The sequence below is a fragment of the Anolis carolinensis genome, chromosome 6 (genome assembly GCF_035594765.1).
Source record: "Anolis carolinensis isolate JA03-04 chromosome 6, rAnoCar3.1.pri, whole genome shotgun sequence".
In the NCBI taxonomy this organism is placed as follows: Eukaryota; Metazoa; Chordata; class Lepidosauria; order Squamata; family Dactyloidae; genus Anolis; species Anolis carolinensis.
The window spans coordinates 2137200-2159086 of NC_085846.1; the positions used below are offsets into that span (position 1 = coordinate 2137200).

The following is a 21887-nucleotide window of genomic DNA, read 5'->3' on the forward strand; positions in this document are numbered from 1 at the left end:
CCTGGGACCTTTCGGTCTGCAAGTTCAGCAGCTCAGCGCTTTAACGAACTTTGCCACTGGGGCTCCAAGATACTTTATCTTTATCTTGCACTTGATCTTTTGTCCTACCCCATCCTACCCCAAAATCTCCTAGACAACTTTGCAACATTGGTCCAGGCACTTTACTAAATGTCTAGTAATTATGCAATTTGATTTGACCCCCCCCCCCCCCCCATCTCATTTATTGGTGGTGAAGTTAGTTTACGGCCCTCTTTTATCCGGTTATCATGGCTTTATTGTATAATTGTGCTTGAATTTGCTTATTGTGTTGCTTTTGTTTTTTATATGTTTTTACTTGTTATACTTTGTTCTTTCTTGGGCTTGGCCCCGTGTTAGCCACCCCAAGTCTTTCAGGCTGCTTATGTCAACAGTGAGCTAGGCTATTAATGGTCGGAGGCTTAACCCAGACCCAAGCTTTGATCTCATGACCTCACAGTCAGTAGTGATTTATTGCAGCTGGCTACTAAACAGCTGTGCCATACCCCAGATCTGTGTTTTCCCTCCAGCAAAACTGACTCTGTGCAAGTATCATGATTCCAAAATCGCACACCCCTTTCTCTTCCCTTGAAGAGAAAAGGAGGCAATTGACCAGAATCCTCCTTTCCCATAGCAGATCTGACACTCTCAACGTACACCGTCTCTTTCAGTAGAGCACGGCACAGCTGAATATCACGATTTTGGGATTGTAATAGGTCTCTTATAGAGCAGTATTTCTGCTGAGGTTGTTCCAAGTTGCAAATGAATGATAGATGTTTTTCCAACCTGAAACGTGTTATAGAATCATAGAATAGTAGAGTTGGAAGAGACCTCATGGGCCATCCAGTCCAACCCCCTGCCAAGAAGCAGTGTTGATTCCATCTCAGTTCCCGGACGGATGTTGACTCTTCTTAATTGGTGTGGGTAAACATGAGAATCCTTGTGTTGACTTCCTTTTTAATGTAAGAAGACTTGTAAACATTGTCAGAGTATTTGCAGCGCAGCAATAGTTGGATGGAAGCAGTGGAGCGCAGAACGAAGAGACAGAGACATTGGTAAAACTATTTACAAAGTTTTACGGTATGCAGCAGTAATCAACACAGACAGACTTGCAGACAACAGATGAACACAGGACTGTTCTGTTCTCCAACAGAACTTGAGTCAAACTTAAGGCAGACAGAACTCAACTGAACTGACGCAATCAATTTGCACAAACACTTGTGTCTGGATACTCCCTAGTTCCAGCCACACATCAAGGACATCATAGCTTCTTGGCATTTAACCCTTTCCACACTTTGGTACATTCTGGATGATGCAATCAGTTGCTATACAAGCATGGCACAAATTGCACTTAAACACTATCAATACACAAATCCCACATTAACGTACATTTCCTTAACTCCTTGTAAATATTTCCTTAACTCAAAGTGTTTTGATAATGTAAACACGGGTCAGCAGTGTCAGCAATTAATCATTTGTCATAGTTCGCATCAGCAGCTTTTAATGATAGTTCCTGAATTTTAGAATTGTGTCTTCAGCCTAATTATACATACATCTTCCACACGATTCCCTTCAAACTATACATCCTGTTTGTTCGTCCAGCGCTGGAGCTGCTGAAGAGCGCCATCGAGAAGGCCGGCTACCCGGACAAGATCGTCATCGGGATGGACGTGGCGGCCTCCGAGTTCTTCCGCAAAGGCAAATACGACCTGGACTTCAAGTCCCCCGACGACCCCAACCGCTACATCTCCGGGGAGAAGCTGGGCGAGCTCTACCAGAGCTTCATCAAGAACTACCCTGGTGAGTCTGGGGCATGGGCAAGCTTCGGCCTTCTCTCTGGGTGTTTCGGACTGCAACTCCCACCATTCCTCGCAGCCTCAGGCCCTTTCCTTTTCCCCCTCCGCCGCTTAAGCGGCGGAGGGGGAAAAGGAAGGGGCCTGAGGCTGCGAGGAATGGTGGGAGTTGCAGTCCGAAACACCTGGACCAAGTGCCATGGGTTTGAGACACACTGCGCCCTTTTCCAGTGGTCTCCATCGAGGACCCCTTTGACCAGGATGACTGGGAGACCTGGAAGAAGTTCCTGACCCAGGTGCAGATCCAGATTGTGGGGGACGACCTGACGGTGACCAACCCCAAGCGCATCCAGAAGGCCGTGGAGCAGAAGGCCTGCAACTGCCTGCTCCTCAAGGTCAACCAGATCGGCTCCGTCACCGAGTCCATCCAGGCGTGAGTCCACAGGGGTCTCTTGGGGACACAGCAAGATTTTAGGAGGGGAGTGCTCTGTAACCCCACCTGACTCTCCTCACTCCCTCCTGGGGACACAGCAGGATTTTAGGAGGGGAGTGCTCTGTAACCCCACCTCACTCCCTCCACTGTGTGTCCTTTCCAGCTGCAAACTGGCCCAGAGCAACGGCTGGGGGGTGATGGTCAGCCACCGTTCCGGGGAGACGGAGGACACCTTCATCGCTGACCTGGTGGTGGGACTCTGCACAGGGCAGGTGAGCCAGTGATGTCCGTCCCCAAGACCCCTCCCCAAGCCCATACAAGGGGTTGACGTGCTTTGCGTGTCTTCTTACAGATCAAAACCGGGGCCCCCTGCCGGTCAGAGCGCCTGGCCAAGTACAACCAGCTGATGAGGTGAGCGGTCAGCAAAGAGGCCTGCAGGGGAGGTGGGCATTGTGGGAGATGGTCCTGCTGGGAGAATAGAACCATCAGCTGGAAGGGGTCCCCAAAGGCCATCCAAGCCCTCCTGACAGATGGCTCTTCCAGAGACCTCTGGAGAAAAAGACCCCACACATAACACCATGTCACAAAATTTCAGTTCCTGGTTTGAAAGCGTTATTTCCTGTTTAATTGTGCAGTCTTTGTGTCGTTGTATGTTTTCCGGGCTGTATGGCCACAACCTCTGAGGATGCCTGCCATAGATGTGGGCGAAACGTCAGGAGAGAATACTTCTGGAACATGGCTGTCTGATAACAACCCTGTGATCCCAGCGATGAAAGCCTTCGACAGCACATTGTGCAGTCTTTCCTTTAATCGTTGTTCTACTCAACATACTTGGAGCCCCCGGTGGCGTAGTGGATTAAAGCCTCGTGACTTGAAGGTTGGGTTGCTTATCTGAAAGTTGCCAGGTTCGAATCCCACCCAGGGAGAGCACGGATGAGCTCCCTCTATCAGCTCCAGCTCCATGCGGGGACATGAGAGAAGCCTCCCACAAGGATAGTAAAAACATCAAAACATCCAGGCAATGTCCCCTGGCAAGGTCCTTGCAGACGGCCAATTCTCTTACACCAGAAGCAACTTGCAGTTTCTCAAGTCGCTCCTGACATGAAAAAAAAAACCTCAACATATTTCATTTCTGCATTGCTGTGAATTTTCCAGGCTGTCTGGCCATGTTCCAGAAGCATTCTCTCCTGACGTTTCGCCCACATCTATGGCAGGCATCCTCAAAGGTTGTGAGGTCTGTTGGAAACTAGGCAACTGGGGTTTAAATATGTGTGGAAGGTCCAGGGTGGGAGCAAGAACTCTTGTCTGTTGGAGGCCAGTGTGAACAGTGTGACAGCCCGGAAAACTCGCAGCAACCCAGTGATTCCAGCCGTGAAAACCTCCATGGCCCTTTGTGTGGCCGTCCCCTAGGCGGGGCTTGGCTTGTCCATCTTCCTTGACCGATAGGCTCATCTCTTTGCCTTCCTTCCTTTCTTGCAGGATCGAGGAAGAGCTGGGCGACAAGGCCAAGTTTGCCGGGCGCAAGTTCCGGAACCCTTTTGCCAAGTGAGGCGGCCGCGGCGGACCCGAGGATGACGACCACCCGCAACAACAATAACAACAACAACAACACAGGGAGGGCCGTCTTCTCGTTGGGACCCAAAGGACCACCTTGGGGACCTGAATAAACAGGCTGCTGTGCCACAAATCTCCTTGTATTCACACTCCTTTGTGTCTTGTGCTTTTGCTGGATTTTGGACTTCAACTCCCACCATTCCTAACCGCCTACCTCAGGCCCCTTCCTTTTCCCCCTCCGCCGCTTAAGCGGCGGAGGGGGAAAAGGAAGGGGCCTGAGGTAGGCGGTTAGGAATGGTGGGAGTTGAAGTCCAAAACACCTGGCGGGGCAAAGCTCGCCCATGCCTGTATTAATGCTACCTGTCACTCAGGACTCCTGCATCCACCACCAAGGAAACTCCCAGCAGGAAAAATAAATCCTCAACCTCCTCAGGCAGCCACGCAATTAGAAGGGGCCCTAAAGGTCATCCAGTCTAACCCTGTCCCACCACACTGCAATACATAATCCGTCTGCAGAGATGCCCATCTAACTAAACGAGGGGTCCCCAAACTTTTTAAGCAGAGGGCCGGTCCACAATCCTTCAGACTGTGGAAGGGCCGAATTATCATTTGGGGGGGGAAAAAAATACAAACAAATTCCTATGCATACTGCACATGTCTTATTTGTAGTGCAACAACGACAACGAAAGAACAATACAATATTTTAAAATGAAAACAATTTTTAACCAACATAAACCTATTAGGATTTCAATGGAAAGTGTAGGCCTGCTACTGGCCAATGAGATAGTCAAGTGAATTAGGATTGTTGTTGTTGTTGTGTGCCTTCAAGTCATGTCAGACTTTGGCCGAGCCCTAAGTCGAAAATTAATTATTTATTTACTGCACCTACAGTAGAATCTCGCTTATCCAACATAAACGGGCCGGCAGAATGTTGGACAAGTGAATATGTTGGATAATAAGGAGACATTAAGGAAAAGCCTATTAAACATCAAATTAGGTTATGATTTTACAAATTAAGCACCAAAGCATCATGTTACACAACAAATTTGAGAGAAAAAGTAGTTCAATACGCAGTAATGCTATGTAGTAATTACTGTATTTACGAATTTAGCACCAAAATATCATGATGTTTTAAAAACATTGACTACAAAAATGCGTTGGATAATCCAGAATGTTGGATAAGCGAGTGTTGGATAAGTGAGACTCTACTGTATTTGCTACATTTATATCCCACCCTTCTCACCCCGAAGGGGACTCAGAGCAGCTGTATGTACATACAATATATTATATTATTAGCATAACACAATATTAGCATTATACATTACTATATTGAACTATACCACTATACTATTATATAATACGCAATATATAACATATAATTAATATTATTATATGGTATTATTATTAGTATTATATTGTATAACATAAGATTTTTATCAATATTATATGTAGATACAATATATTATATTATTAAAACTGATATAAAAATATTATATTATAAAACTGAGGGCGGGGGCCAAGTAAATGACTTTGGAGGGCCTTAGTTTGGGGACCCCTGATCTAAACCTTCAAAAAACATGCGAAGGAGGAAGGTCCCACATCTTCAGCAATGGTTTATCCCTCTATTAGATGGCTCCCGTTTGGAATTCTTCCTGATAGATGCGGGCTCTGTGTGAATGAGTGGGTGGCTGTGAGTTTTCACAAAATTCACAAAGTTTCACAAAATCACAATTCGAACACTTCCCAAGTGTCTAGGACTGTGTGATGTATTTTCGGATGATGAGTGCAGATCCCAGTAGGGTGGCCTTTTGCAGTTGGCAGATCGTGATTTTGTCAATGTCTATTGTTTCCAAATGCCGGCTGAGATCTTTTGGCACGGCACCCAATGTGCCCATCACCACCGGGACCACCTGCACTGGTTTCTGTCATAGTATTATTATTATTATTATTATTATTATTAGGAAGTGTCCAACATGTGATCCAAAACAACAGCCTGCAGAGTGTCTGCTGTGGACTCATCTTGTTGTGTTTCTAACAACAACAACAACAACTTTATTTGTATTCTGCCGTCTCCCCAAGGGGACTCCTATCTATCTATCTATCTATCTATCTTTCTCTTTCTTTCTATCTATCTATCTATCTATCTATCTATCTATCTATCTATCTATCATCTTTCTTTCTTTCTTTCTATCTATCTATCTATCTATCTATCTATCTATCTATCTATCTATCTATCTATCTATCTATCTATCTATCTATCTATCTATCTGTGGGAAGGTCCATGGCAGGAGAAAGGACACTTGTCTGTTGGAGACAAGTGTGAATGCTGCAATTAATCACCCTGATTAGCAATGAAAACACTTGCAGCTTCAAGGCCTGGCTGATTCCAGCCTGGGGCGATTGTTTGTTGAGAGGTGATGACTGGCCCTGATTGTTTCATGTCTGGAATTCCCCTTGTTTTCAGAGTTCTCTGTGCGGATATTTTGCAGGTTTCCCAGCCCTGCTAAGTTTGGGCTGGGCTGCAGCAGCTAGTGTCTCTTAACTACAACTCCCACGATTCCACACCATTCCTTAAGCCGTGGCGGTTCAAAGTGGTGTCAAACTGCATTGCTGCTACAACGGGGATGCACCGCACGCCTGTCCTTTTGGGGTCTTTTTTAAACACACCTCAAAGGGGAGCCGGGGCTTCGAAGGAGAGGAGGCCAAGGCAGGGCAGCACTCAAAACAAGCCTTTAATGGGAGACGCAGACACTCGCACGCACCTTGCCCCCCCTCCCCTCCCTCCCCCCCTCCCTCTCGACACCCAGACGCCACAAAAACAGGACGTGGGCAGCGGAAGGGGAAGCAGGAGGCGGACGGCAGCTCGCTTCCCCACAGCAGGCGGAAATGCACCCTCTCCCCCCCCCTCTCTCTATATACATATGTAACAAAGAAACCTTGCAAAGGACCCCGGTCAGAACACAGAGGACGCATGGGGTCCCTATCGCCCATTAAAACACCCCCAATGCAACCAAGGCTTCCACCATGCTCTACCCTTTGGGGGGGGGGGAGATGGGACCCCTGCTCTGCTCTGCTTGGGGGTCTTGGGAGGGAGGGAGGGAGGGGCCACTGGGGAAGATCCCTTTGGGAGGCATCCACAATCACAAGCAGCTGCGTGCTGGGCCCTGCAGTGCAGCAAGGGAAGGAAGGGAGGCCACGGTTGCCGGATCCACCAAGAGAAGAGCAACAGTGCCTCCTGGTGGCAGGGAAGCCGCTCAGCAACTCCGCCTCCCACCGGTTCCTCAAAGGGAAGGGGTTGCAGGATGGAGCCCACGGCCGGCCACACTCGGGGTCCTCTCTCTGGACTTGGGGGCAGGAGGGGACAAGGAGCCAAGCCCTGCCTGCCATAGGGCTCCTTCCATGGGTCTGAGGAGGCAGCCCTAGGGTTGGCTATGGGATGGGATTTGCTACCCTTTATTTCTTCAGTGCTTCCCTCCTGCGCCTGCAAACACACACCCCGAACCCTCCTCCTTGCAAAGTCCCTCCTTGCAAAGTCCCACTCGGGTTGCTTCTGGCTCAGACAAGGTCCCTTCTAAACCCAGTCCTCTCCCAGTCCATCGGGCAATATTAAAAGGCAAGGCAACCCTAGGCCGAGGGAAGGGGGGGGGTTAAATACTCAAAAGGGAAGGAAGGAAGGAAGGGCGGGCGGGCGAGGAGGACCCAGAGCCCACCTTCCCTCGAAACACGACTCACAAACAGCAGCCTCAGGGCAGAGTCAAGGTTCCCCTGGTTGACGACGACGTCACGAGGCCCTCGCCCTGCACAAATGGAGTCCTAGGAGGAGGAGGAGGAGGTGGTGCTGGTGGTGGGGGCCAAAGAGGGGCCCCCGTCCTCGCTCTGCCGCAGGCGCTTCTTGGCCCGGATCTCGTTCATGGCCTCCTCGATGGAGCGCGTGTCCCTCTTGTTGGCCACAGGAACTGGAAGAAGAAGAGAGGCGAGTGAGTGGAAGGACAGCCTTCTGGGACACATTTTGCCCCCCAGACTCAGAACGCTGGAGTCTCCGCAGGAAGCGAGGGGCCCTTTTCCAGCCCCCAAAGGAACAAGCACAAAGAAAAGGAGAGAAAGTACAAAGACCGTTCCCAAAAAGCCGATTTACATCACACTATGTAACACATTTTTCGTTCCTGGGTTATCAATGGCATTACAGTAGAGTCTCACTTATCCAAGCCTCGCTTATCCAAGTTTCTGGATAATCCAAGCCATTTCTGTAGTCAATGTTTTTTCCATATAACGTGACATTTTGGTGCTAAATTCGTAAATACAGTAATTACTACATAACATGGCTGCGTATTGAACTACTTTTTCTGTTAAATTTGTTGTCTGACATGATGTTTTGGCGCTTAATTTGTAAAATCATAACTTAATTTGATGTTTAATAGGCTTTTCCTTAATCCCTCCTTATTATCCAAGATATTCGCTTATCCAAGCTTCTGCCGGCCTGTTTAGCTTGGATAAGTGAGACTCTACTGTATTTCCTATAATAAAAACATAGGAAAAGTTGTTCCAGAAGCATTCTCTCCTGACGTTTCACCCACATCTATGGCAGGCATCCTCAAAGGTTGTGAGGTATCCATACCTCACAACCTCTGAGGATGCCTGCCATAGATGTGGGCGAAACGTCAGGAGAGAATGCTTCTGGAACATGGCCACACAGCCCGAAAGACATACAACAACCCTGTGATCCCGGCCATGAAAGCCTTCGACAACACATAGGAAAAGTTTATTACATTGCACGAACTTTGCTTTTGTCGGAGGGACATCCTGCAGCAGCACATTTGCTTAAGTTTTCCAATGAATACTAACTGGCACAGCCTGTGGATCACAACTAGACACAGTGAAGACGACACCAGCCCTTGCGCTTGGCCACTCTGCTGCCGAGTACGCAACCCCGGTGTGGAACACATCTCACCACGTTAAAGCAGTGGATGTGGCTCTTAAAGAGACATGACACATAATCACCGGACGCCTCCGCCCTACAAGGCTGGAGCAATGCTGCTTGCGACTCACCGCACCCGTAGGCCACGTTGGGCTCCATGGCTTGGGCGGCGTCCTTGGCGGCCACTTTGCCGATGAGGTGGCTGTACTTGTCCTTGTAGTCGGTGCTGGGGCTGACCACCGTGGGCCCCTTCCGGGCCTCCTCTTCCTCCTGCCGCTGGGCCAGCTCCTGAGGACGGAGGGGAGCAAGGGCAGAGGGAGCAGGTGAGAGAGGCAGCCAAGACAACAATAATAATAATAATAATAATAATAGGGAAATGTCCAACGTGTGATCCAATACAACAGCCAGCAGAGTGTCTGCTGTGGACTCATCATGTTGTGTTTCAAATAATAATAATAATCATCATCATCATCATCATTATCATCTTATTTTTATACCTCTCCTCCATCTCCCCGAAGGGACTCAGGGTGGCTAACATGGAGACAAGCCCAGGTGGTTACAATCATTGTAAATAAAACACAGCCAAGTAAAAGCAGATCCATATAAAACATAGTAAAATCACATCAATTATAACATGGATAATTAAAAACCTGAGCAAGCTCATAAAAGCAAACTGGGCCAATGAAAGTGCATAAAGTGAGGAATGTAAACTAAAAAGAAGTAGGTAACGCAAACTGCTATAACTGGCAAGAGGCTTGGGATGAGGTAAACATAGGAGCTATTAATAAGAACTGTATCCCATGGCATTGCAAATCACGGGGCGCTGTATTCATAACTTATCAAACTTTGTCCGAACTTGCCGCTTTACCCGTTACTATACATTTTCATTCTTGTCTCCAGAGCACCGGTGCACCTCTCACCCTCATTCTCTGACGACTGTCAAGCCACAGATACTACAGGTTTTGGAATCCACTTGAGGAAAAAGGAGAACCACCACGTGTTCAAATGCAACCTGCCCTCCAGTACTTCATAAATCAAAACCAGGACATGTCTGCCAAGCAAAGTCAGAATGTGATCAGGATGGCAAAAGCATGCGACTAGGAACATCATACAAGACGCTCCAGAGGCTGCAGCAGGTTGTTCTTGACCAAGTTTGCAGGGAAGGGCACAATCCTGCCCCTCCTCTCCTCTACTGAATTAATTCAGTCCAATCTACTTTTGCAACTTGGACTCAGTTTATATATGTGTGTGTGTGTATATAATTTTTAACTTGTGTTTTATCAGGGTTTTTGTATTTTATGTTTTTATTTTCTTCTTTTTTTTCATTTGTAAATCTTTATTTTATTTGTCATCATTTTGTTTATTAAGTTACAGTTCGGTTGTTTATATTGTCTCATTTGTTTTGTCTTGATGTCAACTGTTTGTATGGTTTCATTGGGCATTGAATAGTTGCCATATATTGGAAACCGCCCCTGAGTCCCTTCAGGGAGATAGGGCAATCTATAAATAAAGTTTGTAATTATTTATTACTCAGTTGGCAACACCTAAACTAACCCGAGGGCCAAAGGGGAAAGTTGCAGGAGGAGAGAGAGAGAATTCCCGGCCCTCTCCCCTTCAAATAACGTGTCAAACTTTGACATGGCAAAGGATTGAACTCTAATAACGTGTTTCCCCGAAAATAAGACAGTGTCTTATATTATTTTTTACTCCCAAAGATGCTCTGGTTCTTATTTTCAGGAGATGTCTTATTTTTCCATGAAGAAGAATTCATATTCATTGTTGAACAAAAAAAAAAGAACATTGATTCTATACTGTACAGTAGTTATCATCACAAACCAATATAACTAAACCAGACAAACTGTGACTCCTGTCAAGGATTTCTTGTTACTACCATTATTTCCATATACAACTGGTATGTAAGCTGCCCCGAGTCCCTCTGGGGAGATGGAGGCGGGGTATAAAAATAAAATTATTATTTTTATTTTTTTATTATTATTATTATGTACATTTACCAATCCTGCATGCTATGGTGTTTTGTTTGGTGGGTGCCGGGCAGGCTTCCAAACAAAACCTTTGCTAGGTCTTACTTTCGGGGGAGGCCTTATATTTAGCAATTCAGCAAAACTTCTACTAGGTCTTATTTTCTGAGGATGTCTTATTTTCAGGGAAACAGGGTATTAAAGGTGAAGAAAATGTTGCAATATTTCTTACTTTTACATTTATATATATTCTTAATTACCAAAAAGGATCAGGTAGCTGCATTATAATTATGGCAGAGTACTGGGAACTTGCTGCTGGTTAGGAGACCGCCCAAGTCATCCTATGCGATTCAATACAGGCGATTCTGTCAGCTCCCATACCCCATGTGTTTTTGGTATTTTAGAAATGGAATATCAAAGATCCTCAGCTCCCGAGACGACCCCAGAAGAGAAACTGACTGGGGTCAGTGGCCTGGGATTCTGTCCTGCATCAAGAGGGGAATAGCGTCTAGATCCAGGGAAGTTATGCTCCCCATTCTCTATTCTGCCTTGGTCAGACCACACCTGGAATCACACTGAGTCCAATTTTGGGCACCACAGTTGAAGGGAGATGTTGACAAGCTGGAAAGCGTCTAGAGGAGGGCGACTAAAATGATTAAGGGTCTGGAGAACAAGAATCCCTATGAGGAGCGGCTTAAAGAGCTGGGCATGTTTAGCCTGCAGAAGAGAAGGCTGAGAGGAGACATGATAGCCATGTACAAATACGTGAAGGGAAGTCATAGGGAGGAGGGAGGGAGCTTGTTTTCTGCTGCCCTGCAGACTAGGACGCAATGGAACAAGGGCTTCAAACTACAGGAAAGGAAGGAGATTCCACCTGAACCTCAGGAAGAACTTCCTCACTGTGAGAAGGGCTGTTCGACAGTGGAACTCTCTCCCCGGGGCCGTGGTGGAGGCTCCTTCTTTGGAGGCTTTTAAGCAGAGGCTGGATGGCCATCTGTCGGGGGTGCTTTGAATGCGATTTCCTGCTTCTTAGCAGGGGGTTGGACTAGATGGCCCATGTGGTCTCTTCCAACTCTGCTATTCTATGATTCTATGACTGTTTATAATGTTAGTCAGACCTCGGGAGGAGTTGGGGTACTGATCCCTAACACCATTAAATTCCATTTTGTGTGCTGTTCTACCTTTTGCTGTGAGTTTCCAACTCTGCTCTTGCCAAGAACAGGGCACCCCCCCCCCCCGCCCCCCCAGAGCAGCCTCTGACCCCCCCCCCCCCCGTGGTGCCCCCTCCCCATCCTGGAAAAGGGCCGACCTTGAGCCTCCGCTTCTCCTTGGCCTGCTGGGGGTCCCACACCTCTCCTCGGCGGTAGGCCTCCAGCTCTTCGTCCGAGGGGGCAAACTCCTGGGGAGGGAAGAGAAGAGAAGAGAAGAGAAGAGAAGAGAAGAGAAGAGAAGAGAAGAGAAGAGAAGAGAAGAGAAGGGCGGCTCAGACCTGGGGAGACTCTGCCCCGGATCTTAACGGCGGAGAAAGCACCCCAGGAGATCCACACTCGCCTTCTTGAAGATCATGACGTATCGGGAGTCCTCCTCGTCGCCAAAGGAGAAGGAGGTGAGGCCGGCCACCTCCACCACGTCGTGCCTGGAAGGAGAGACACACCGCAGGGGTCAGGGCAGAAAATAGACAAAGCCAAGGGGCCTCAAGAAGTTACCTTTCAAGGAACAAGCACTTTAAAAGGGTGCGTGGGAAAGTTTCAGAGGGAGGAATGGATTAAACCTGCAGAAAAAAAGGGATTCCACCTAAACATTAGGAAAAACATTTTGACAGCTGCTCCTTCTTTGCAGTCTCCTTCTCTGGAGGATTTTAAGCAGAGGTTGCATGGCCATCTGTCAGGACGGCTTTGATGGTGTCTTCCTGCCTGGCAGAAAGAACCAGGTTGGACTGGGTGGCCCTTGGGGTCTCTTCCGACTATGATTCTATAGCAATGATGGGCAACTTTTTGTGCTTGGTGTCTCAAAATTCACCAAAAAACCTAGCATGACTTGGTTGGTGTGTCACTTTGAGAAAAAACCCATAATTTCGCAATAGGTATAGTTTAAATAACAAAAATGTATAATTGTAATATATAACTGTATTTAATAAATCAAAAACTATTTACTACCATTATTTCCATGTACAACAATCTATGGGACCTCTTGCAGTTTCCACACTGATTTCTCTCTATTCTAGTTTCAATGTAGTCATGAATAATGAATAATATAATAATAATATAGTAGTAATACAGTAGAGTCTCACTTATCCAACACTTGCTTATCCAACGTTCTGGATTATCCAACGCATTTTTGTAGTCAATGTTTTCAATACATCGTGATATTTTGGTGCTAAATTCGTAAATACAGTAATAACTACATAGCATTACTGTGTATTGAACTACTTTTTCTGTCAAATTTGTTGTATAACATGATGTTTTGGTGCTTAATTTGTAAAATCATAACCCAATTTGATGTTTAATAGGCTTTTCCTTAATCTCTCCTTATTATCCAACATATTCGCTGATCCAACATTCTGCCGGCCCGTTTATGTTGGATAAGCGAGACTTTACTGTAATATGATAATATACTACAATAATAATAGAATAATAATAGAATAATATATATGTAATGTGCATAATTCCCCTGGAGTAAACAACAAAACCACTGGACCCAATCACACCAAATTTGTCCACAAAAGACATTAGTCATCCAATCAATCTGCATGCGGCAGCGTGTCAGCAAAAATGGCTAGGCGTGTCAGTGCTGACACGCATGTCATAGGTTGGCCATCACTGTTCTATAGGTAAATACAGCAGAAGAACAATCCCTGGGGGTCTCTACCAAATGAAGAAAGTGGCATAAATTGAGTGTTTGAAATAAGCCTTTCACTATTTATATATATTTGCTAACCTGTATTGTATGAATATATTGATTTGCCAGTTTAACTGACCTCTTTGGTGTGGGAGGGACTACAGACATTGATTGTACTGAGCGTGTTCAGACTCAGGACTCCATTTTGTAGTCAGTGTGATTATGGACTTCAAGGTTAACAGTTTGCTTTGGACCTCAGTGGAGGTGGATGCATGTATGCTTATGGATTTCAGAAAGTACTATTACATTTTGGACTAAGAATGATGATAATAATATTAATATTAATATTAATATTAATAATAATAATAATAAGTTTATTTATATCCTGCCTCCATCTCCCCCAAAGGGGACTCGGGGCGGCTTTCAGCAAAATCAAAATACAAGTGATGATAAAATATGAAACATCAAAGGACAAAAACAGAAACCAATAGTAAAATATACACAATAGGTAAAAAAACACAACACAGAATTAAAACATCGAATTAAAAACAATGAGGTTGCAATAGTGGATAAGCAAGGTGCACATTATGAGTAACAAACTCATAAATAGATAAAGTGCAATAGAGTCATTTAAGGTCGCATTAGATAGGGAGGAGTCCTGAATAATATCAAGCAATCAGGAATCATACCCTGTGTACTCAATACAGAGAGAAACTACATCCTATCTATAACTGAACTGCCTATACCATGAATTAATTCAAGATGTTTGTGAGTAAACAAGATATGTTACTTTGTTTTTTGTTTTTTTTTAATCTCTGAGTGTATATTTTAAACTAAGAGGTTTCAATGGAGTGTATGTCTTTTGGGCAACTGCAATTACAACTACAACCGCAACTTCAAAGAAACATCTTTTAAACTCTGCTAACCAAACATATTTTTGCAGTGGCCTGTCTTTGTCCTTGGCAGTTGAAAGACATGGTTCTTCAGTCTAACAGCTGAGTTCCCCGTGTGCCATTACATGGATGCTTCTGAATATCACTCGTTCAAAGGGTTGACTTATAACAAGGTCATGCCTTTCCTTGACTAATGGTTTTCAAAAGGTGGTCTGTCTCCACCTGTTCATGGAGATTCATATTCGCCAAACAGATATGACACCATTTTTCCTTTTAAATAAGGTTATGATTGCCTTTTTTCCAAAAGGTTATGTGCCCTGAGACTGGAAAATTGGGGGGGGGGGGGGGGGATAGTCACAAGGTGTGGTGGAATACACTGGGGACAGTGGGAAAAAGTAACTTTTCCACGGAGTGAGTCAGCCTGCACATGGCACAGACCCAGGGGTGTGCCAAGAAGCTCTTCCCTCCTGCCAAACCCACTCACAGGATACTTCGCTTGATCTTGTTCATGGGCTGAAATGTCTTCTTGGTTTGGCTGCTGTCCTGGATGAAGTCCGACACCTCCTTCTCCATCTGCACCAGGAACCAGAGAGAGAGAGAGAGAGAGAGAGAGAGAGAGAGAGAGAGAGAGAGAGAGAGAGAGAACGAACGAATAAGAGGAAGGAAAGGAGGGAGCGTGATCATCAGGAAATAGTTTTCCAAAGTACAATACAGGGCGAAAGATTTATACCATCTGAAGAGAAACCAGAGGATGCCTGCCACAGGTATGGGCAAAATGTCAGGAGAGAATGCTTCTGGAATACGGCCAGACAGCCCGAAAGACTCACAGCAACCAGGGAAAGAATTCTACAACAATCTCAAACACAATCCGGAAGAAGAGAACTATGGAACGAAATTTGGAAAATGTTCTGTTCCTGACTTGAAAGTGTTATTTCGTGTTTAATTGTGTGGTCTTACTTTGAGTCGTTGTTATACTCCAGAAACTTTATTTTCTACCGCAAGATGCGCTGTAGGAGGTCCCTTCTGGCAGTTTAATCAACTCTTCCCATGTTTTTATGATAGAACCAATTAGGAAATAATGGCATTTATTTGGAAAGTCTTTGCGTGAGAGACATCATCTTGTAGCACATTTTGCTCTAGTTTTGCAATGAGTATCTCAGAGTCTGAACCAATTCGACATAGTTTGAGGCAGTTGCCAAGACGAAGTTCCTGGAGAAGAACAACTACTTTCAAAGTCAGGACCGCACAATTAATCATGAAATACTGTGTATACTCGAGTATAAACCTAGATTTTAAGCCCTTTTTTTAAGACCGAAAAAGCTCCCCTCGGCTTATACTCGGGTGAGGGTCCTGGTTGGTTTATCTTTGGGTCAGCTTATACTCGAGAATATATGGTACATTTATTATTTTTCTCTATTATTATTGGTATTATTACATTTATTATTTTTCTCTATTATTGTTGCTACTATTACATTTATTTTACTCTATTTTTATTATTAATAATACATTTATTATTTCACTCTGATCTTATTATTAAATGTATTATTTTACTCTATTTATTATTACATGTATTATTTCCAGTATTTATTATTATTATTACATGTATTATTTTACTCTGTTATTATTATTAAAAGGATACATAAGCACATTTACATTGAAGATGAGAATAATGATTTAATCAGTTGGACAGTCTTTATCTTAAATTTGAGCTTTATGTAAATATTCAAAAACATTTAACCTACTGATGCCTCAATTAATGTAATTTTATTTTATGACTTGTTTTTATTGTTTGATTGATCTGTTTTATTGTTTTGCTTTTATATTGTTGTGTCTGGGCTTGGCCCCATGTAAGCCGCCCCGAGTCCCTTCGAGGAGATGGGGCGGGGTATAAGAATAAAATTATTATTATTATTATTATTATTATTATTATTATTATTATTATTATTGGTATCTATTTTTATTTCTGAAATTTACCACCCTCGGCTTATACTGGAGTCAATGTTTTCCCAGTTTTTTTGTGGTAAAATTAGGTGCCTCGGCTTATATTTGGGTCGGCTTATACTCGAGTATATACAGTAACACTTTCAAACTAGGAACAGAAAAATTGTCAAATTTTGTCACAAAGTGTAAAACTGGATGTTGAAAAATGTGGTTTGTTGTGGAACAAGGATTAGGGATTAAGCTTCAGTGGAGACCCTTTTCCACCATAATAGTAACTCTTCTAGGAGTGGATTTCCCTTCCAAGGGGGAAATTCCTCTTAGTTCCTGTGGTCTCAGCCCTGTTTAACTGGGAGTCATTTTAAACTCAGATCACCAGGGGAGGCCCTGCTCCCAGTCCCACTCCAAATGCAAGTGCGACTGGTGGGGACGAGGGGCAGCTTCTTCTCCGTGGTGGCCCCTCATCTGTGGAACTCCCTCCCCAAGGAAATCAGGCCAGCCCCCTCCATCCTGGCCTTCAGGAAAAAGATGTGGCTGTGGGACCAAGTATTTGAACAGTAATCTGAAGCTGTGCAATAATGAGAACGAATTAATGTGATTGACAAATGGACAGGCTTTGAATTCACAGGAATTTAATTGGTTTTAATAACTGATGTTTTAATTGTATGGATTTTAATTGTACTTTAACTGTGGTTTATATGCGGCACTATAGTGCTCCTGTGAGCCACCCCGAGACCCCCAAGGAGATGGTGGCAGGGTACAAATGAAGATTTATTATTATTTATTTTCGGATTTATATGTGTGGGCATCAAATTGTTGCCTGCTGTAAAGCCACCCCGAGACCCCCAAGGAGATGGTGGCAGGGTACAAATGAAGGTCTATTATTATTATTTGTTTATTTTCGGATTTATATGTGTTGGCATCGAATTGTTGCCTGCTGTAAAGCCACCCCGAGACCTCCAAGGAGATGGTGGCAGGGTACAAATGAAGATCTATTATTATTATTATTATTATTATTATTATTATTATTATTATTGTTGTGTCAGGAGCAACCGGAGTTGCTTCTGGAGTGAGGGAATTGGCCGTCTGCAAGGACGTTGCCCAGGGGACATTGCCCAGATATTTTGATGTTTTACCATCAAAACTTCTCCCATGTCCCCGAATGGAGCTGGAGCTGATAGAGGGAGCTCATCCGCGCTCTCCCCGGGTGGGATTCGAACCTGGCAGCCTTCAGGTCAGCAACCCAACCTTCACGTTACAAGGCTTTTATCTCCTAGGCTACAGGAGGCTCCTGTTAGGGTTATTATTATTATTATCTATTATTATTATTTATTTTCGGATTTATATGTGTTGGCATCAAATTGCTGCCTGCTGTAAAGCCACCCTGAGTCCCCTTCGGGGTGAGAAGGGCAGAGGAAATAAATACATCAAATATCTGTAACTTGGGGACTGTCTGTATGGTTCATGATGACTAGAAGGTTTACGATCACGAGTGCTGGAAAATTACATTCTGTCTGAAGGTCTGAGGAAGACTGTAACTTCGCTGCGGTGGATATGATACAGATGCGTGTCCTGGTAGTTTTACATCTCCTTTGTATAGTCTGTTTGTCTTTTCCTTGAATTAAAATGTATCCTTCAAATACTAAGTGCCATAGGGAGCTGCCTCTCCCTCAACCAAGGACCCACCTGCTTCCTGAATTCCACTTTCTGGCGCTTTTCTTGCTCTTGCAACTTCTTCAGCCGGGCCGTTTCCTCTGGAAGGAAAAGGGAAGAGAAGGACGGAGGGTCAGCAAAGCCAGTGCAGGGAAACCAAGAGCGTGTGACCCTCCTCCTCTTTTATAAAACTGGACCTCATCCAGGTGATTTTGGCAACCGACTTGTTGCTGATGTTTCACTGCAGGAAGTCTAGGTGTGTATATATATTGACCACACCTCCACCTTTCTCATCCTATGGGGCTTTGAGCTCACGGTGCATCCACACTATGGAACGAATGCAGTTTGGCACTACTTTAAATGGCACAGCTCAATGCTATGGGATCTTGGGAGCTGCAGTTCCACAAGGTCTTGACCCTGCTCTGCCAATATGCTACCGAGCCCAATTCAAGGTGTTGGTTTTGACCTACCAAGCCCTAAACCAGGGTTCAACAATCATTTATTTATTTATTTACTACATTTCTACCCCACCCTCTCTCACCCCAAAGGAGACTCAAGAACGGCTTACAAGTTGTATGTAAATAGAATATATTATATTATTAGCATAGCACAATATTAGCATTAGATATTACTATATTGTACTATACCACTATACCATATTATTATTAGCAATATTACATTTAATATATAATATATAATTAATTTTATTATATTATACAATTGTATTACATTGTATTATTATTAGCCACCCTGAGTCCCCTACTGGGTGAGAAGGGCGAGGTAGAAATACTATAATAAATAAATAAATATTATATTGTATTACATTATAATATTATTATCAATATTATATGTATACACAATATATTATATTATTACCATAGCACAGTATTATTAAATGAATGAACAATACAATATTTAAAAATAAAAACAATTTTAACCAACATAAACCTATAAACCTGCTTCTGCCCAAAGAGATAGTCAAGTTAATTAGGATTGTTGTTGTTGTGTGCCTTCAAGTCATTTCAGATTTTTGGCAAGCCTAAGTCTAAAACCAAGGGCAGGGGCCAGGTAAATGACCTTGGAGGGCTGCATCTGGCCCGCAGGCCTTAGTTTGGGGACCCCTGCCCTAAACGGTTCTGGTCCAACTTACCTGTCCGAACGGATCTCCTCCTATGATCCAGCAAGACCCCTAAGATTATTATTATTATTAAACTTTATTTGTACCCCGCTAGCATCTCCCGAAGGACTCGATGCGGCTTAAGGCCAAGGCCTCAACACACAATATAACAATACAAAACAAAAGGCAAATTAAAAACAATTAAAACAGTATAAACAACAAGCAATAAACAATACGCTAAAACACAGTAAGATCATCTGGAGAGGCCCTGTTCTCGGTCCCACCGGCCTCACAGGCGAGGCTGGTGGGAACGAGGGACAGGGCCTTTTCAGTGGTGGCTCCCCGGCTGGGGAATGCCCTCCCCAGTAACATCCCGCAGGCCCCAACTCTCCTGGGCTTCAGGAAGAACGTTAAGACATGGCTTTGTGCGCAAGCATTTAATCAATAAGTACTATATTGACATGGTCTGAATTTAGGTTTATGTGCAATGGTTCCTTGAAAAAATAGTACAGTAGAGTCTCACTTATCCAAGCTAAATGGGCCGGCAGAAGCTTGGGTAAGCGAATAACTTGGATAATAAGGAGGGATTAAGGAAAAGCCTATTAAACATCAAAATGGGTTATGATTTTACAAATTAAGCACCAAAACATCATGTTATACAACAAATTTGACAGAAAAAGTAGTTCAATACGCAGTAATGCTATGTTGTAATTACTGTATTTACGAATTTAGCACCAAAATATCACTATATATAGAAAACATTGACTACAAAAATGGCTTGGATAATCCAGAGGCTTGGATAAGCGAGACTATACTGTATTAAGTACCTATATGTTTTAGTTTGATTAATGTATTTTACGGATTATTGTTAATGGTTTTAAATGTGTTGCTGTTTTTATCAATCTGTTTGGCATTGAATTTTGCCGGTTGTTGTAAGTCGCCCTGAGTCCCCTCAGGTGAGAAGGGTGGGGTAGAAGTGTTGTAAATAAATAAAATAAATAAATTACAGTAGAGTTTCACTTATCCAACACTTGCTTATCCAACGTTCTGGATTATCCAACACATTTTTGTAGTCAATGTTTTCAATACATCGTGATATCTTGGTGCTAAATTTGTAAACACAGTAATTACTACATAGCATTACTGCATATTGAACTACTTTTTCTGTCAAATTAGTTGTTAAACATGATGTTTTGGTGCATAATTTGTAAAATCATAATCTAATTTGATGTTTAATAGGCTTTTCCTTAATGCCTCCTTATTATCCAACATATTTGCTTATCCAACGTTCTGCCAGCCCGTTTATGTTGGATAAGTGAGACTCTACTGTGTATTGTTATAATAATATAGGAGACATGGTGAACTGATGTCTTCCTAGCCCCCTTTCTTCTCTCTGGCCCCAGAGTGGCAGTTACGCCTTGGGGCAAACTTTTATGAACACATATTCCACTTGCCTCACTTTGCAAACTCCAGGGCTACTCGATGCTATTCCAGCTTGCTCATTGTAACATTCACACTTGCTTCAAACAGACAAGGGCTCTTTCTCCCACCCTGGACATCATTCCACATCATATACAGTAGAGTCTCACTTATCCAACACTCGCTTAACCAACGTTCTGGATTATCCAACGCATTTTTGTAGTCAATGTTTTCAACAGCCCGGGGCTGTGGCGCAGACGGGAGAGCAAACCAGCTGCAATTAACTGCAATGAATCACTCTGACCAGGAGGTCATGAGTTCGAGGCCCGCTCGGAGCTATGTTGTTTGTCTTAGTCCTATGTTAAAAGGCATTGAATGTTTGCCTATATGTGTAATGTGATCCACCCTGAGTCCCCTTTGGGGTGAGAAAGAAAGGCGGAATATAAATGCTGTAAATAAAATAAATAAAATAAATATTTTGGTGCTAAATTCGTAAATACAGTAATTACTACATAGCATTACTACGTATTGAACAACTTTTTCTGTCAAATGTGTTGTATAACATGATGTTTTGGTGCTTAATTTGTAAAATCATAACCTAATTTGATGTTTAATAGGCTTTTCCTTAATCCCTCCTTATTATCCAAGATATTCGCTTATCCAACGTTCTGTCTGCCCGTTTATGTTGGATAAGTGAGACTCTACTGTATCTACACTCCACTTCCTTCACTGCCAGCAGAACCTCTGAAGATGCCATTCGCCACAGATGCAGGCGAAAAGTCCGGAGAGAGTGCTGCTGGAACATGACCGCAAAACTCGCAGCAAGCCATAGCATTCTCGAGTTGGAAGGGGCCCCCAAAGGCCATCTAGTCCAACCCGCTTCTTTCTGCCATTATGCAGGAAAAACACAGTCAAAAGCCCTCCCGACAGATGTCCACCCAGCCTCTTGTGAACAAGTCTCCTCTAGACCCTGAGGCAGGGAGTTCCCCTGTTAAACAGCTTTCACATTCAGGAAGTCTTCCCTCAGGAATGGGCCTCCTTCCCTGCCCTTGGGCCTAGTCTTTGGGGCAGCAGAAAGGAAGCCTGCCCTTTCCTAAATGATGTTGTTGTTGTTGTTGTTATTGGTTCAGGGGCTGAAAGAGGCCCGTCCCCCCCCAGCTTCCCCCGTGTCCACCGACCCTTCGCCCTCCGGGCCTCGCGGTCTCCCAGCCTCGGCGGAGGCTCCATCGAGCTCAGGATCGAGCCCAGCAAGTCCAGCTCCGCCATCTTGGACAGGCTGAGCGAAGCCCCGCCCCCAGCAAGCAAGCGCCGTCCAGAGGGCTGCGCGGTGACGTCACGGA

At 44.2% G+C, this 21887-nt stretch overlaps 2 protein-coding genes across 4 annotated transcripts in view; one reads left to right on the forward strand and one right to left on the reverse strand.

The window, feature by feature from the left end:
- Nucleotides 1-3928, forward strand: part of eno3 (enolase 3) — a 31612-nt gene extending 27684 nt beyond the window's left edge. For all 3 annotated transcript variants that reach the window (XM_062957337.1, XM_062957335.1, XM_062957336.1), the window contains exons 8-12: nucleotides 1618-1815; nucleotides 2040-2241; nucleotides 2405-2513; nucleotides 2594-2652; nucleotides 3721-3928. In XM_062957337.1, coding sequence (XP_062813407.1) covers nucleotides 1618-1815; nucleotides 2040-2241; nucleotides 2405-2513; nucleotides 2594-2652; nucleotides 3721-3790 — 638 coding nt within the window. In that variant the 3' untranslated portion in view covers nucleotides 3791-3928. The remainder of the gene's footprint in view (nucleotides 1-1617; nucleotides 1816-2039; nucleotides 2242-2404; nucleotides 2514-2593; nucleotides 2653-3720) is intronic.
- Nucleotides 3929-6509: 2581 nt separating this feature from the next.
- Nucleotides 6510-21887, reverse strand: spag7 (sperm associated antigen 7). Its single transcript, XM_062957339.1, has 7 exons — nucleotides 21726-21887; nucleotides 18045-18112; nucleotides 14905-14993; nucleotides 12241-12325; nucleotides 11999-12088; nucleotides 8842-8998; nucleotides 6510-7751 (listed from the first exon to the last, which is right to left on the reverse strand). The coding sequence occupies exons 1-7, from the start codon at nucleotides 21811-21813 to the stop codon at nucleotides 7609-7611; spliced, it is 720 nt and encodes a 239-aa protein (XP_062813409.1). The 5' UTR covers nucleotides 21814-21887; the 3' UTR covers nucleotides 6510-7608.